General features: G+C 37.5%; 3 protein-coding genes across 3 annotated transcripts in view; 1 reads left to right on the forward strand and 2 right to left on the reverse strand.

Moving 5' to 3' along the window:
* Positions 1 to 2,134: 2,134 nt before the first annotated feature.
* LOC109050334 (myeloid-associated differentiation marker-like protein 2) lies at positions 2,135 to 2,944 on the reverse strand. The gene has a single exon (XM_019067977.2). It carries the CDS (start codon positions 2,942 to 2,944, stop codon positions 2,135 to 2,137), a length of 810 nt encoding a protein of 269 aa, XP_018923522.2.
* Positions 2,945 to 4,532: 1,588 nt separating this feature from the next.
* Positions 4,533 to 7,086, reverse strand: LOC109050333 (myeloid-associated differentiation marker-like protein 2). Its single transcript, XM_042752315.1, has 2 exons — positions 6,222 to 7,086; positions 4,533 to 4,802 (listed from the first exon to the last, which is right to left on the reverse strand). Exons 1-2 carry the CDS (start codon positions 7,025 to 7,027, stop codon positions 4,646 to 4,648), a joined length of 963 nt encoding a protein of 320 aa, XP_042608249.1. The 5' UTR covers positions 7,028 to 7,086; the 3' UTR covers positions 4,533 to 4,645.
* Positions 7,087 to 10,990: 3,904 nt separating this feature from the next.
* Positions 10,991 to 12,532, forward strand: part of LOC109050016 (TBC1 domain family member 24-like) — a 9,028-nt gene continuing 7,486 nt past the window's right edge. The window contains exon 1 of the mRNA XM_042752299.1: positions 10,991 to 11,095. The gene's annotated coding sequence lies outside the window, so the exon portion shown is untranslated. The remainder of the gene's footprint in view (positions 11,096 to 12,532) is intronic.

Genomic DNA, 12,532 nt, shown 5'->3' on the forward strand with positions numbered 1-12,532 from the left:
CATACAGACCAGGCACTTTTTTTTTTTTAACAATTATCTCTTTCTCTTTCTTCAGTGTTTCAGACAGTAAGGTCAATAAGCCTTTTACATTCCGCTCAGCAAAGGAGATGTTTGAGAAAATGGAGGAATCGTTCAAAATATGTGTGCAGTGTGAGAGACTCCCATCACGAGTCACAGGCTCACTGAAGAGGTGCACACGGTACGATGACGGGATGATTCAGATGAGATGAGAATAAATGTTATATCTCACATTCATAACATCTCTTTGTCATCTACAACTGTCTGAATGTGTATTACTGCAGTAAAGAGTGTCAGAAGAAAGACTGGCCTCGACATAAACTCTACTGCAACAAACTAAACATGGCATATTAATGGTGAAAATCATTTTTTTGAAAAAAAAGGTTACTGCAAACTTTTGAGTGGTAGCTCTTTGAAACCTGAACAACTGCCAAAAAGCCCCAACAAAGCACCCGTTTATGCCAACGCTCACTAGGATTCTTTTCGTGGACTGCTGGAGGTGAAAGAGGAGGAAGAACAGAACTAACGCTGGATATTTTGAACTCAACTTTAACCTCAACCTCAATAAAGATAATGCTAGTGGCTGCAGAAGAAGTTTATTTGTTAAATAAGTGTTTATAAGTATTGAAATGTGTTTCATTTTTCAATGCAGATAAGAAAATGAATAATGTGAAAATATGGAATCAATGAATTTAATTTATTAAAATAGGCCTATAATATTGTTTACATGTCCAGCCGCCTGTGTATCAATTGATTTCTTCAGCTGCATTTATTTTTTTTACCTCATTGATTCAGTGTGCTTCAAGTCCTATAGCGTTTATGCAAAATCAAGCAAATATACTGATAAATCAACATGTCATTTTAAGATATACCAAAGACTATAGATAGTATACAAATGACACACACAGCATACAATGATACAGTTCAGACATAACTACATTTATTTTACTATCATTGCAAAACAGTTTTCAACTGTCAGGAGCTTGAAATATTTTTTTTTCTTTTTTTTTTTTTATTGGAAACTAGTCTCTATATAGCCTAGTCTGTCAAACTCAGGAAACAGTATTCTTTTATTTAATGTTTTTTTTTTTTTTTTTTTTTTTTTTTTTTGATTTACGTTACATTAAGTGAGCCAAAATGGTATTTATTGTTTAAATTTAGTACTAAAACTTACAAAATTTGAAAGCTAAGACTGTTTATATCACAAGCAGGGTTGCCAATTTGGCATGAGATTTAAGCCCCGTTCACACTAGACTTTGGTCGCTGCATGTCGCTAGGGGCTGGCAATGAGGTTGCAAGTGGGCATTCTCAATACTGGTTGCCTTGACAGTGACTCAGTTTTCTTGCTGCTAAGTACAAACATTTTGGAGGCAAAAGACTAAATATAGTAAACAAAAATGAATGAGAAACAGAGCCTATTTTTTTCCACTGCGCATGTTTATCTAGGCTACGGCTGAGAGGAGAACGATCCCATGAGCTCTAGCGTCTTCTTTCCTATTGGCTGTCACTCCCGAAAGTCGCTCTTCATTTGCATAAAGTTGTCTCGTTGCTGGACACACCACATCCGGTCACTGGTGTCACCGGAAATTGCCAGCTCGCCATTGAAATGAATGGGATTGTGTCGCTTTGCTGTTGCGTGTCACTTGTAGTGTGAACGGGCTTACATAGGCAGCGTGAGAGCATGATACAGAGCCAAATGCCAAATGCGTAAGAGTTAGCAAACCTGGTCTAAACATTTAATTTTCGACAACTGGTTTACTATAGAAATGTTATAATAGCCTATGCAATGATGCAAAACTACTCAAGTTTGTCAAATTTAGCCATTTTGAATTGAAAATATACGCTATCATTGATTGGCTATCGTTATTGAATGTTAACAAAGCCATTTTTGAAATAGGCATATGATTATGATTGAATGTAATGTGATAATCTTTTAAATATTATCTTCTCTATTATCTTTTTCTTTACTCCTTTAATTTACTTGAATTATTCAATTACTTTCAATAAAAAGACCACCTCACCCACAAAAATTGGTTCGTTCCCGCTTAGAGTTCAAGACATGGTTACAGTTTTACATTCATGCATTTTTTGTAGAACATCTGACTCTACAGTACGTCTACCTTTTTTTACAAAGTACAATCAAAGTCCAAATGAAGTCTGCGAGGTAAAGCCCCAAGTTCACATACGTCAGGACTGTGACCAAATTAAGGTCATGAAAGCGATAATCTTGGGTTTTGGAGTCTCTTTTATTGTTTTTATAGCCAAACACAGGCCAGAGGATTGCAGCAGAGACGTACAGAGCGACGGCAACGACGTCAAGCACCAGCTCCAACTTATTGAGATCGCAGCATCGCAGCAGATCCACACACTTCTGCAGGTGTGACGGGATCACCACCACGGTTGGAGGGAAACACACCACGTAGACCAGAATGCACCAGATCAAACCGCCAGGCCGGAACTGGTTTTCCACTCCTTTGAAGTAGCTGTATACCGCGGTGAAGATGAGGCAGGCTACAAATGCCTGGCTGAAGCGCAGGATGCCTCGTAGGCTGGACAGATAACCTTCAGGACACTTGAGTTTTAACATCACGGTGTCCACCACATACACACCAAGCGCCAAGATTGAGGCGATAGCACAGATGATGTCTGCGATGCATGTTGCGCACACAAACACGGTGCAGTAGATGAGACACGCAGACAACAGCATGAGGGACGACAGAAGGTTCAATCCGCAGGAGAGATCATTCCAAGAGTGCTTCAGCACAAGGAGCTCGATCAGTTTATCCACCAGACACTTCTCGATAACGAAGACCACCACAGCCACGATGAGTCCGAATACCCACACAAACTCACACCAGATCCCATACGGACTGGACATGGGGCCACGAAACATCGGGATGATCAGAGCCAACGCGCAGAAAACCATCTGGAGAATCCGGAAACTTTGAGAGAGACTCAGTCCGAACAACTGTTCTTCACCTGATTCCAGAGAAGTGTGAGCTGTGTGCTCAAGTGAACTGTTACACCACACTGCATGATTTACATTTACACTGCTGATAAAGCCTTTACACACACCACAAACTTTCACTGTGTGTGACTTCTCAGTCTTCTGTTGTCTAATGTTCATATCTCAAATGCACGGTAACCTTTCTGACACCAACAAAAAGTTAGTTTAACGAGTAAATGAAAGTATGAACATTTTCAAAAAGACTAGTTTTCTGCAGAAGTGAGGGATGATGCTCAGAATGTTAAACCAAGGGTTTTTTAAAAACATTAAATTATGCCAAGGACCTCCAAATGATCCCCTTCTATTTATATTACATAATATATATTTAATTAGATTTTCTCAGTAAGAAAGTCTCTTATTCTCACCATTGTAGACTCTTCTCGCCCACTGCTGTGATTGGCTTATAGTTGTGTGTGCTTGACAGCCTACATCAGGGGTCACCAGACTCGATCCTGGAGGGTCAGTGTCCTGCAGAGTTTAGCTTCAACCCTAATTAAACACACCTGAACCAGCTAATCAAGGTCTTAGGTATACTTGAAACTTGCAGGCAGTTGTGTTGAGGCAAGTTGGAGCTAAACTCTGCAGGACACTGGCCTTCAGGATCAAGTTTGGTGGCCCCTGGCCTACATCCTACACAGAAGTTGACGCTAGTTGAGGAAAGTCGGAGCCAGTCTGCAGATTACAGCTGACAGATTCCACAGAAAATCGCGTAGTGTATGATGGTCACAGACTCTGATTGGTTAGCTTCAGACTTTGATTCCATCCAGTCGGAGTGGGTTGGTCATGTTTTTTTTTTCTTTATGATTTTATAAGAGATGTTGTTTTAATTTTTTGGTATTTGATCAAACATGTTTGATATTTTTCTGCATGAGTTCTGTTCAGATTTTAAAAGTCGTGTAGTGTATTCCAGCCTTCAGTGGTTGTTTTCTAGTACAATGACCTATATGTCAAAAGATCAAGGGAATTTTGGTTAATATTATCAATTGAAATAAGTTGAAAAAAGTTGTGTTGCTACATATTTTTTGTGTGGAAACTGATACATTTTATACAGGATTCTTTGATGAATAGATGAACAGCATTTAAAAAAATAAAATTCTAAATTTTCTTTTGTAACATTTACTTAATCTTTACCATCACTTTTGATTGATTTAATGCATCCTATTAGTTATAATACTATAAATATATGTAGTAGCCTATAAATATATATAGGAAAATTAAATAGCTTTTTATATGATAAAATACATGATAATGTTTTATATGTTAATTATAGTATTATATATAAATAAATACAAATGTAAAAAAATTTTTAAATCTTTTTCACACAAACGTATGTAGATCTTTAATAAAAATAAAAACACAGAAATTTAATATTTTCATTTATTATGAACAATCAAGCTTTTTATGAAAACTTTTTATGAAAACTATTAAAACTTTCCAATGCACAAAAGTTTCTTTAAAGAGGAAAAAAGGTTCTTAAGATAATTAAAATGTTCTTCACTCTAAATAAAAATGGTTATTTTAAGAACTGTTCACTTTAAGTTTTTTGGGGAATCAAAAATGGTTCTTTAATGGCATCAACAAACACTCTTTTGCAACCTTTATTTTTCAAGTATACTGATACTATTGAGAGCGTTTGAATCCACAGATACCCAAGCAGGTCAAGACCAGGTCAGCAACATACAGGCCGAGATTAATATAGGTCATGATGGTCACAACAAACTGGATGCTCCATATACAGCTGTTTCCCGGACAGTCTTTGGGCCGCGGGTTTTCTTTGCCGGACAGTCTTATCATTTAGCAGACGCTTTTATCCAAAGCGACTTACAAATGAGAACAGTAGAAACAATCAGATCAAGGAGAGAACAACAACGGTATACAAGTGCTATGACAAGTCTCAGTTAGTCTAGTACAGAACACGTAGCCTAGTTTTTTTTCTTTTTTTTTTTTTTTTTTTGAATATGATAGACAAGAAAAAGAAAAGGTAAGTACTAGTATTAGTTGGTTAAGTGCAGGCAAAAAAGATGAGTCTTAAGATGTTTTTTAAAAATGAGTAAAGACTCAGCTGTTCGAATTGAGATCGGGAGGTCATTCCACCAGCTGGGCGCAGTCCAGGAAAAAAAGTCCGTGAGAGTGATTTTGAACCTCTTTGGGATGGCACCACAAGACGTCGTTCACTTGCAGAGCGCAAACTTCTGGAGGGCGCATAAGACTGAACTAGTGAGTTTAGGTATGTTGGCGCCGTGCCAGTGGTCGTCTTGTAGGCAAGCATCAGTACTTGAATTTGATGCGAGCGGGCTACTGGTAGCCAGTGTAACCTGATGAGGAGAGGAGTCACATGAGCTGTTTTGGCTCATTGAAGACAAAACCCTCGCTGCTGCATTCTGGATCAGTTGTAGAGGCTTGATAGTACAGCAGGAAGGCCCGCCAGAAGAGCATTACAATAGTCCAGTCTGGAGAGAGCAAGAGCTTGGACAAGAAGTTGGGTGGCTTGCTTCGACCCAGGAAGGGTCTAATCTTCCTAATGTTGTATAAGGCAAATCTGCAGGACCGGGTCGTTGTAGCAATATGGTCTGTGAAGCTTAGGTGAAGGTATGGATGAAGAAGAAATCGCTTGAAGGAGGTGAGTGGGTATCGGATCCAGTGGGCAAGTAGTAGGATGACTGGACAGGATAAGTTTGGAAACGTCCGTCTCTGAGAGTGGAGAGAAGGAGGAGAACAGTGAGCATTAGTCGTTGTGAAGTTATCCTCAGCGGTGTGGAGAATTGGTCACTGATGGTTCTTGTCTTATTCGTGAAGAAAAACTGCAAAAGTCATCAGCTGGAAGAGTCGATTGAGGAGGAGGTGGAGGCGGATTAAGAAGAGAAGAGAAGGTTTTGAAAGAGTGCAGCGTCACAACAGTTGTAATCTTGTCGTGGTAATATGATGCTTTAGCAGTGAAGACGTTTGCAGAGAAGGAGGAGGAGAGACTGTACACACTGAGGTCGGTAGAGTTTCTTGATTTAAGCCATTTCCTCTCTGCAGCCCTGAGTTTAGAGCGATGTTCACGGAGTACATCGGACAGCCAAGGGGCAGGAGATGGGGGTGTGCGTGCTGGTCTAGACGACAGTGGGGCAAAAGTTGTCCAAGCAAGAGGTCAGAGTGGAACAAAAAAGTGTCCGTAGCACTGTTCGTGTCCAGAGCACTGTTCGTTTCTTTGAAGCTGTAGGTGGGCCAGAGAATAGCAGCAGAGATGTAAAGCAGAACCGATATGACCAGGAAAATCATTGTGAAACGATCAATGCTGAAGGGCAGACAGTTCTTTAACTTGGTCAAGATGTTGGTGATGATTGTCAGGAGGGTTAGAGGCAGAGGAACCGCGTAGGCCACGATGCACCACAGCAGAGCCGGTTTACCCACGTAACCGATCAGGGATATGAGGATGATGCAGCCAACGAAGGCCTCGAGAATCTTAATGAAGCCTGGAAGTGCAGCCACGTATGTTGCAGAGCGTGTCGCATCGCACTTGTCCCTGAACGTCTCCACGCAGTAAAGCGCACAACACACCACCGAGAGGATCGTGACCATCCAGCCCCAAATGCACTTCCGGCAGATGTAAAAGTTGGCGAACATCGCCGTGCAGGAGCACGTGCAGAGCGACGCCATCATGGCCATGCCGGTCGTGAAGTCGTCCCAGTCCATGCAGAACACCAGGATCAGCTTGTGGATGAGGAACATCTCCACTATGGTGATTATCAGCGAGATGATGGGACACAAACCCCACACCACCATGCAGTAGATCCAGTAGGTGTGAAGCGGTTTACCCCAGACATAGCTCACTGCAAACGTCACCGCGCACATCACGATCTGCGCTATGTGCAAGGCACCGCGAGTGCTTGTCAGGGCAGAAAGAGAGAACTTGGGCTTTTCCATCTTGGCAATAACCAGTGTGGAGTGACTTTTCAACAGGTCTGAAGGCGTTATGAAAATGAGCTGCTTTTGGAGGAAGATAAAAAGGCATGACATGCCAGATCAAGACACTGCAACTATCACATAAAGCTCCACCTCTGCCTAATGATTATCACTTGTGAAGATACTCAAAAGTCAAGTCACATTTATTTATAGTGCTTTATACAAAGTCTGTCAATTATGAAACAAATTCAATTCAGCTGTAAAACAGCTCTACAGAAGACAATAGTGTCATTATTCAGCTCAGTTTAATTAAGTGTTGATTTAATTCAGTTCAGTGTTGCATAGTTCATCAATTATGAAACATTCAATAATTCAGTTCAGCTATAAAGCAGCTCTAAAGAAGACAATAGTGTCATTATTCAGCTTAATTTAGTTCAATAACCGTCAGTGATGCAAAGGTCATCAGTTATAAAATTAATTTAATTCTATAAAGGAGCTCTACAGAAAACAGTAGTGTCATTATTCACTCAGTTTATTTCAAAGCTGATTCATTTAATCCAAAAATTGTGAAATGACTTCAGTTTCATAAATGTAGCTGAATTTAGTTATATTTATATATAGATTCATTCTATATCAGTTCATTAACAGTGTCAATGTTGCAGAGTTCATCAATTATGAAGAAAATTCAATTCAGCCACACAGCAGCACTACAGAGAACAATATTGACATCAAGCACAATTTAATTCTATATTGATTCAGTTCTGTTCAATAACAGTCGGTGTTGCAATGTTCAATTACGAAACAAATTCACTTTCAGATGTAAAGCAGCTCTGCAGAAAATAATTGACATTATTCAGCTCAATTTAGTTCAGCAACAGTCAGTTTGCAAAGTTCATCAATTACAAAACATATTCAGTTAAAGCAAAATAACTGACATTATTCAGCTCAGTTTAGTTCTGATTCGGTTCCGTTCAGTATTTATCAAATTTATGAAACAAATTGAATTTCAGCTACAAAGCAGCTCTACGGAAAATAATTGTCATTATTTAACTGAATTTAGATCAGCAACAATGTCATTTTGCAAAGTTCATTAGTTACAAAATGAATTCAATAGTGTCATTTTAAAGCTCAATTTAGTTTAAAGCTTCATTAACTTATTGTGCTAAATTTTACATTCATAAGTGTAAATTTTCAAAGAAAACTCCCTACTTTTTTATTTTCAGGAAAGATTTTGATATGTATGTAAATTCCTTGAGAAACTCTAATAATTCTATTGCATGTAAGACTCTTTCATGGTGTAAGTCTTATAAGCTAACATAGTTTGCTTTTGGAGTATTGTTTGTAACCCTCTTTGTCTCTTGTTCTTACTTTGTCCTCGTATTTGTATTTGTTGTTGTTCTATTGCATAAAAAAAAAAAGCTTCATTAACCTTGTTGGTATTACAAAATTATTGCAATTATGAATCAAATTCAAAGAAATTAGTTCTGAACGACTTTACTTTAAGATGGATTAACTTTGACAGTTGAGATGGCACTGTAATGGAGAAAACTTAGTCAAATGTTTTACAACCATTGATTATATTTAACAATCTTTGTTATTTATTTGTCAAAATCATATTATGGGGAGTAAGGAGATGTTGGAATTTGCAAGCTAGAAATGACCTACAGTTTGCAACGGACCTTATTTTCCTCAGTGCCACTGAGTTTTAGCTGGAAGAACATCTTTGAATAATATCTAGATACTGCCAATGTCCTGACTTTATTTAAATGTGCCTATGATAATCTAACAGCATGAGATTGTTCTTGCTAATGTAAGCATGAACACCAGTGTGACCATGTGCAGAGCTCCTTCGGAGAACTAAATTTCTATTCATGTTTATCATTTAGCATTACTGCTCAGGCCGAGCAACTAAAGTCAGCTGCAGCCTCAAATCTGCCCTTAAATGGTTACTCCACCCCAAAATGAACATTTTGTCACTAATCACTTACCCCCATGTCGTTCCAAACCCGTAAAAGCTTTGTTCGTCTTCAGAACACAATTGAAGATATTTTGGATGAAAACCAGGAGGCCTGTGACTTTCCCATAGACTGTCGAGTAAATAACAGTGTCAAGGTCCATAAAAGGTATGAAAGTCATCGTCAGAATACTCCATCTGCCATCAGTGAGTGGTCTCCTCTGTGTCTCTCCATATCACCGTATGCTCTTCTGTGTCATTAGCGCCACAAGGATGCGCTCTTTCTACGTGTATGTAGCTTTGTTTTGAAAGAAAACATCGCATCCTTGTAGCGCGGATGATATAGAAGAGCATATTGTGAATGCACAGAATAACAGCAGCTTCATACTTGCAGCCAAAGAGATCAGTAAATGTGCGATATTTTCATTATTTTAGAAACATAAATGTTTTATTATTAAGCCAATGGCTACCAATAATTCTTTGGTTACACATATTCTTCAAAATTATCATATTGGTGACAAATGATGACAAAATTTCCATTTTTGGGTGAACCATCCCTTTCACATACTGTATTAATCATTAGTAGATATTCAGGAGTGGAGCAGCTTTCCTGTTGTCTTCATTACTCATTATCCTTGCATGATCATGCATTATCATTATGCATCATCTATGCAGGATTCAATTACTAAAATGCACTGCTGGTGAACTGCATCTGTGTATCTTACCTATTTTCGTAATACATTCTTTGATGATATAAATGTTTTTAGTGAATCATTGTAAACTGGGCAATGGGTCACCTATTCCTTGAAGTCTCCATGCAGCAATGCTGCCTTGATTGAGTTATCTTAATGACTGTCATGTGTCGGGCGGATGTTGTCTCATTACCAGAGCAGCTTTCTGGCCAGTGACCTGACCATAAAACTGTAAACAGGTCAGATGATTCAGGACGACCTTTTCTTTTTTTCTAGTAATGCAGAAAGAAAAACAGAGAGGATTTGTGTAATTCTGGGAAAGATAGGTAATTATAAATAGACAAATACTTATATAGAAAACTAGAAATAGCAATAATAAAGCTGTTGTGTCCAAAGTTTTGACTGGTAGTGTAAATTTAGAAAGATAGATAGACAGACAGACAGACAGACAGACAGACAGACAGATAGATAGATGATAGATAGATAGATAGATAGATAGATAGATAGATAGATAGATAGATAGATAGATAGATAGATAGATAGATAGATAGATAGATAGATAGATAGGGAAACAGACAGACAGACAGACAGACAGATAGATAGACATACAGACAGACAGACAGACAGATAGATAGATAGATAGATAGATAGATAGATAGATAGATAGATAGATAGACAGACAGACAGACTGATAGACTATATATATCTAGATAGATAGATACAGACAGACAGACAGACAGACAGACAGATAGATAGACAGAGACAGACAGACAGAGAGACAGATAGACAGACAGACAGACAGACAGACAGATAGATAGATAGATAGATATATAGATAGACAGACAGACAGATAGATAGATAGACAGACAGACAGAGAAAGACAGATAGACAGACAGACAGACAGAGACAGACAGATAGATAGACAGACAGAGACAGACAGACAGAGAGAGAAAGTGGATGGATGAAAGGAGGTAGACAGATAGAAAGTATAGACAGACAGACAGACAGACAGAGACAGATAGATAGATAGAGAAACAGATAGACAGAGAGATAGATAGATAGACAGACAGACAGATAGATAGACGGATAGATAGATAGACAGACAGACAGACAGATAGATAGACAGACAGAGACAGACAGAGAGACAGATAGACAGACAGACAGACAGACAGATAGATAGATAGATAGATAGACAGACAGACAGACAGACAGACAGACAGACAGACAGACAGATAGATAGACAGACACATACACAGATAGACAGACAGACAGATAGATAGATAGACAGACAGATAAATAGATAGATAGATAGATAGATAGATAGATAGATAGATAGATAGATAGATAGACAGATAGATAGACAGACAGACAGATAGAATTCAAACATAATTGTATATCTTTCTTTATTTAATTTATATGTATATTTTAATGTAAGACTCTTGGCCCAGCATGCAATGTCCCCCACAGCGCTCACTGCGCATGCGCACACAATCACAAATATGCCCGCTGCCTGACAGACAGTCGACAGCAAATCAGGTAAGACGATTCATTCAAATTTCTATTCCAGTTACAACATTTTCTAAATTCCACGCATACTTTAGCGACTCGTATACTTAAATGGCTTGACATCGTAATGTAGTTCACTGACTGCCTGCACATTAGCTGCAGGAGCTAACGTTATTCACATTAGCTTAATCTGCAGCGTCGCCGTTCCATGTGCAAGTCTATTTATATTAAAGTCGCTTTTAATAAAACCGAATACGCCACAGAGCTGTCAGTGTGTGCTGCGTGCATCAGTTGTGTTTGCATTTATTAGTGTGTGTGTGTGTCTATAACGTCATCTGTCAGTCAGGGTCACACACACCAGGCGGATTGGGACGAGGGGAATGTGTGCGTGTCATAATGTTTATGTCTGTGACTGAAAGTTGACATGTGAAATACAAATAGTGTAATATGCACATTGGAAGCATTAAAGCAGCGACAGAGCGCGTGCCAGATGGGCTTGACGGCACGCGCGTGAGCCGCTTCTCTCGCTCGCTGATTGGCTGACAGACTGCTGACGTGCGTCATTGTCGTTACCCTTACATTAATTCATTAAATACATTACACTAAAACTATTCATTTTTGAAAAGAATGACGTTGGAAGCTTATTACTCCGTTTAAATAGACCAAATATTTATATATTATGGTTATACAGTGCCTGTATTCAAATATGACCATCCACCTGCGAGGAACCCCCATCCTAACATTTATATATTTTCATTTATAAAGACCCACTTAATACCGTGAAAATTAGTGTAAAATATTTATTAATCTAAACATTCTGTTAGATGTAATTACCTTTTTTTTAAATTAAATTAAATTTATTCTTGTGTTTTATTCAGATGTTTTTGTTGATGTATTTAAATGCAAATTTATTCAATTTACTTATTTTAATCAAATGTATTAACTTATCAGTTTATTTAAATACATTTTTATTTATTTTAATCAATTTCTAAATCAAATAGATTTTTTTCATGTTTTTGTTTGTTTATTATATATTTAAATACAATTTTATTCAATTTATTTATTTTAATCAAATTTATTAACTTATCACTATTTAAATACATTTGTATTTATTTGAATCAATTTATAAATTAGATTTTTTTTAATTTAATCTTATTATTTTAGAATTTTTCTCAAAATTTTTATGTTGACTGTGGAGATAAGGTTATGCAGTATGACCTTTTATTTTATTAATTTTATTTATTTAAATCTATTATTATTTTATTTAAATGCATTTTATTTATTTGAATCAATTTCTAAATCATTTTTTTTTAATACATTTTAATATGTATAACCTTCCTTTAGAAATAAGGTTATACAGTGTGACCAAAAACTAATGTATCATGGTAACAGTAGATATGCTTTCATGGATTTTTACATAAAATGTTCCTCTAAAGTCAGTGTCTGACTATGAAATCATATCATTTC

This window comes from Cyprinus carpio, chromosome B24 (genome assembly GCF_018340385.1).
Source record: "Cyprinus carpio isolate SPL01 chromosome B24, ASM1834038v1, whole genome shotgun sequence".
In the NCBI taxonomy this organism is placed as follows: Eukaryota; Metazoa; Chordata; class Actinopteri; order Cypriniformes; family Cyprinidae; genus Cyprinus; species Cyprinus carpio.

Coding starts and splice junctions, on each gene's coding strand:
- LOC109050334 (XM_019067977.2), bottom strand. CDS start 2,944: ATGGTTTTCTGCGCGTTGGCTCTGATCATCCCGATGTTTCGTGGCCCC.
- LOC109050333 (XM_042752315.1), bottom strand. CDS start 7,027: ATGTCATGCCTTTTTATCTTCCTCCAAAAGCAGCTCATTTTCATAACG. Junction 4,803..6,221: donor CTCTGGCCCACCTACAGCTT/CAAAGAAACGAA, acceptor AAGACTGTCCGG/CAAAGAAAACCCGCGGCCCA.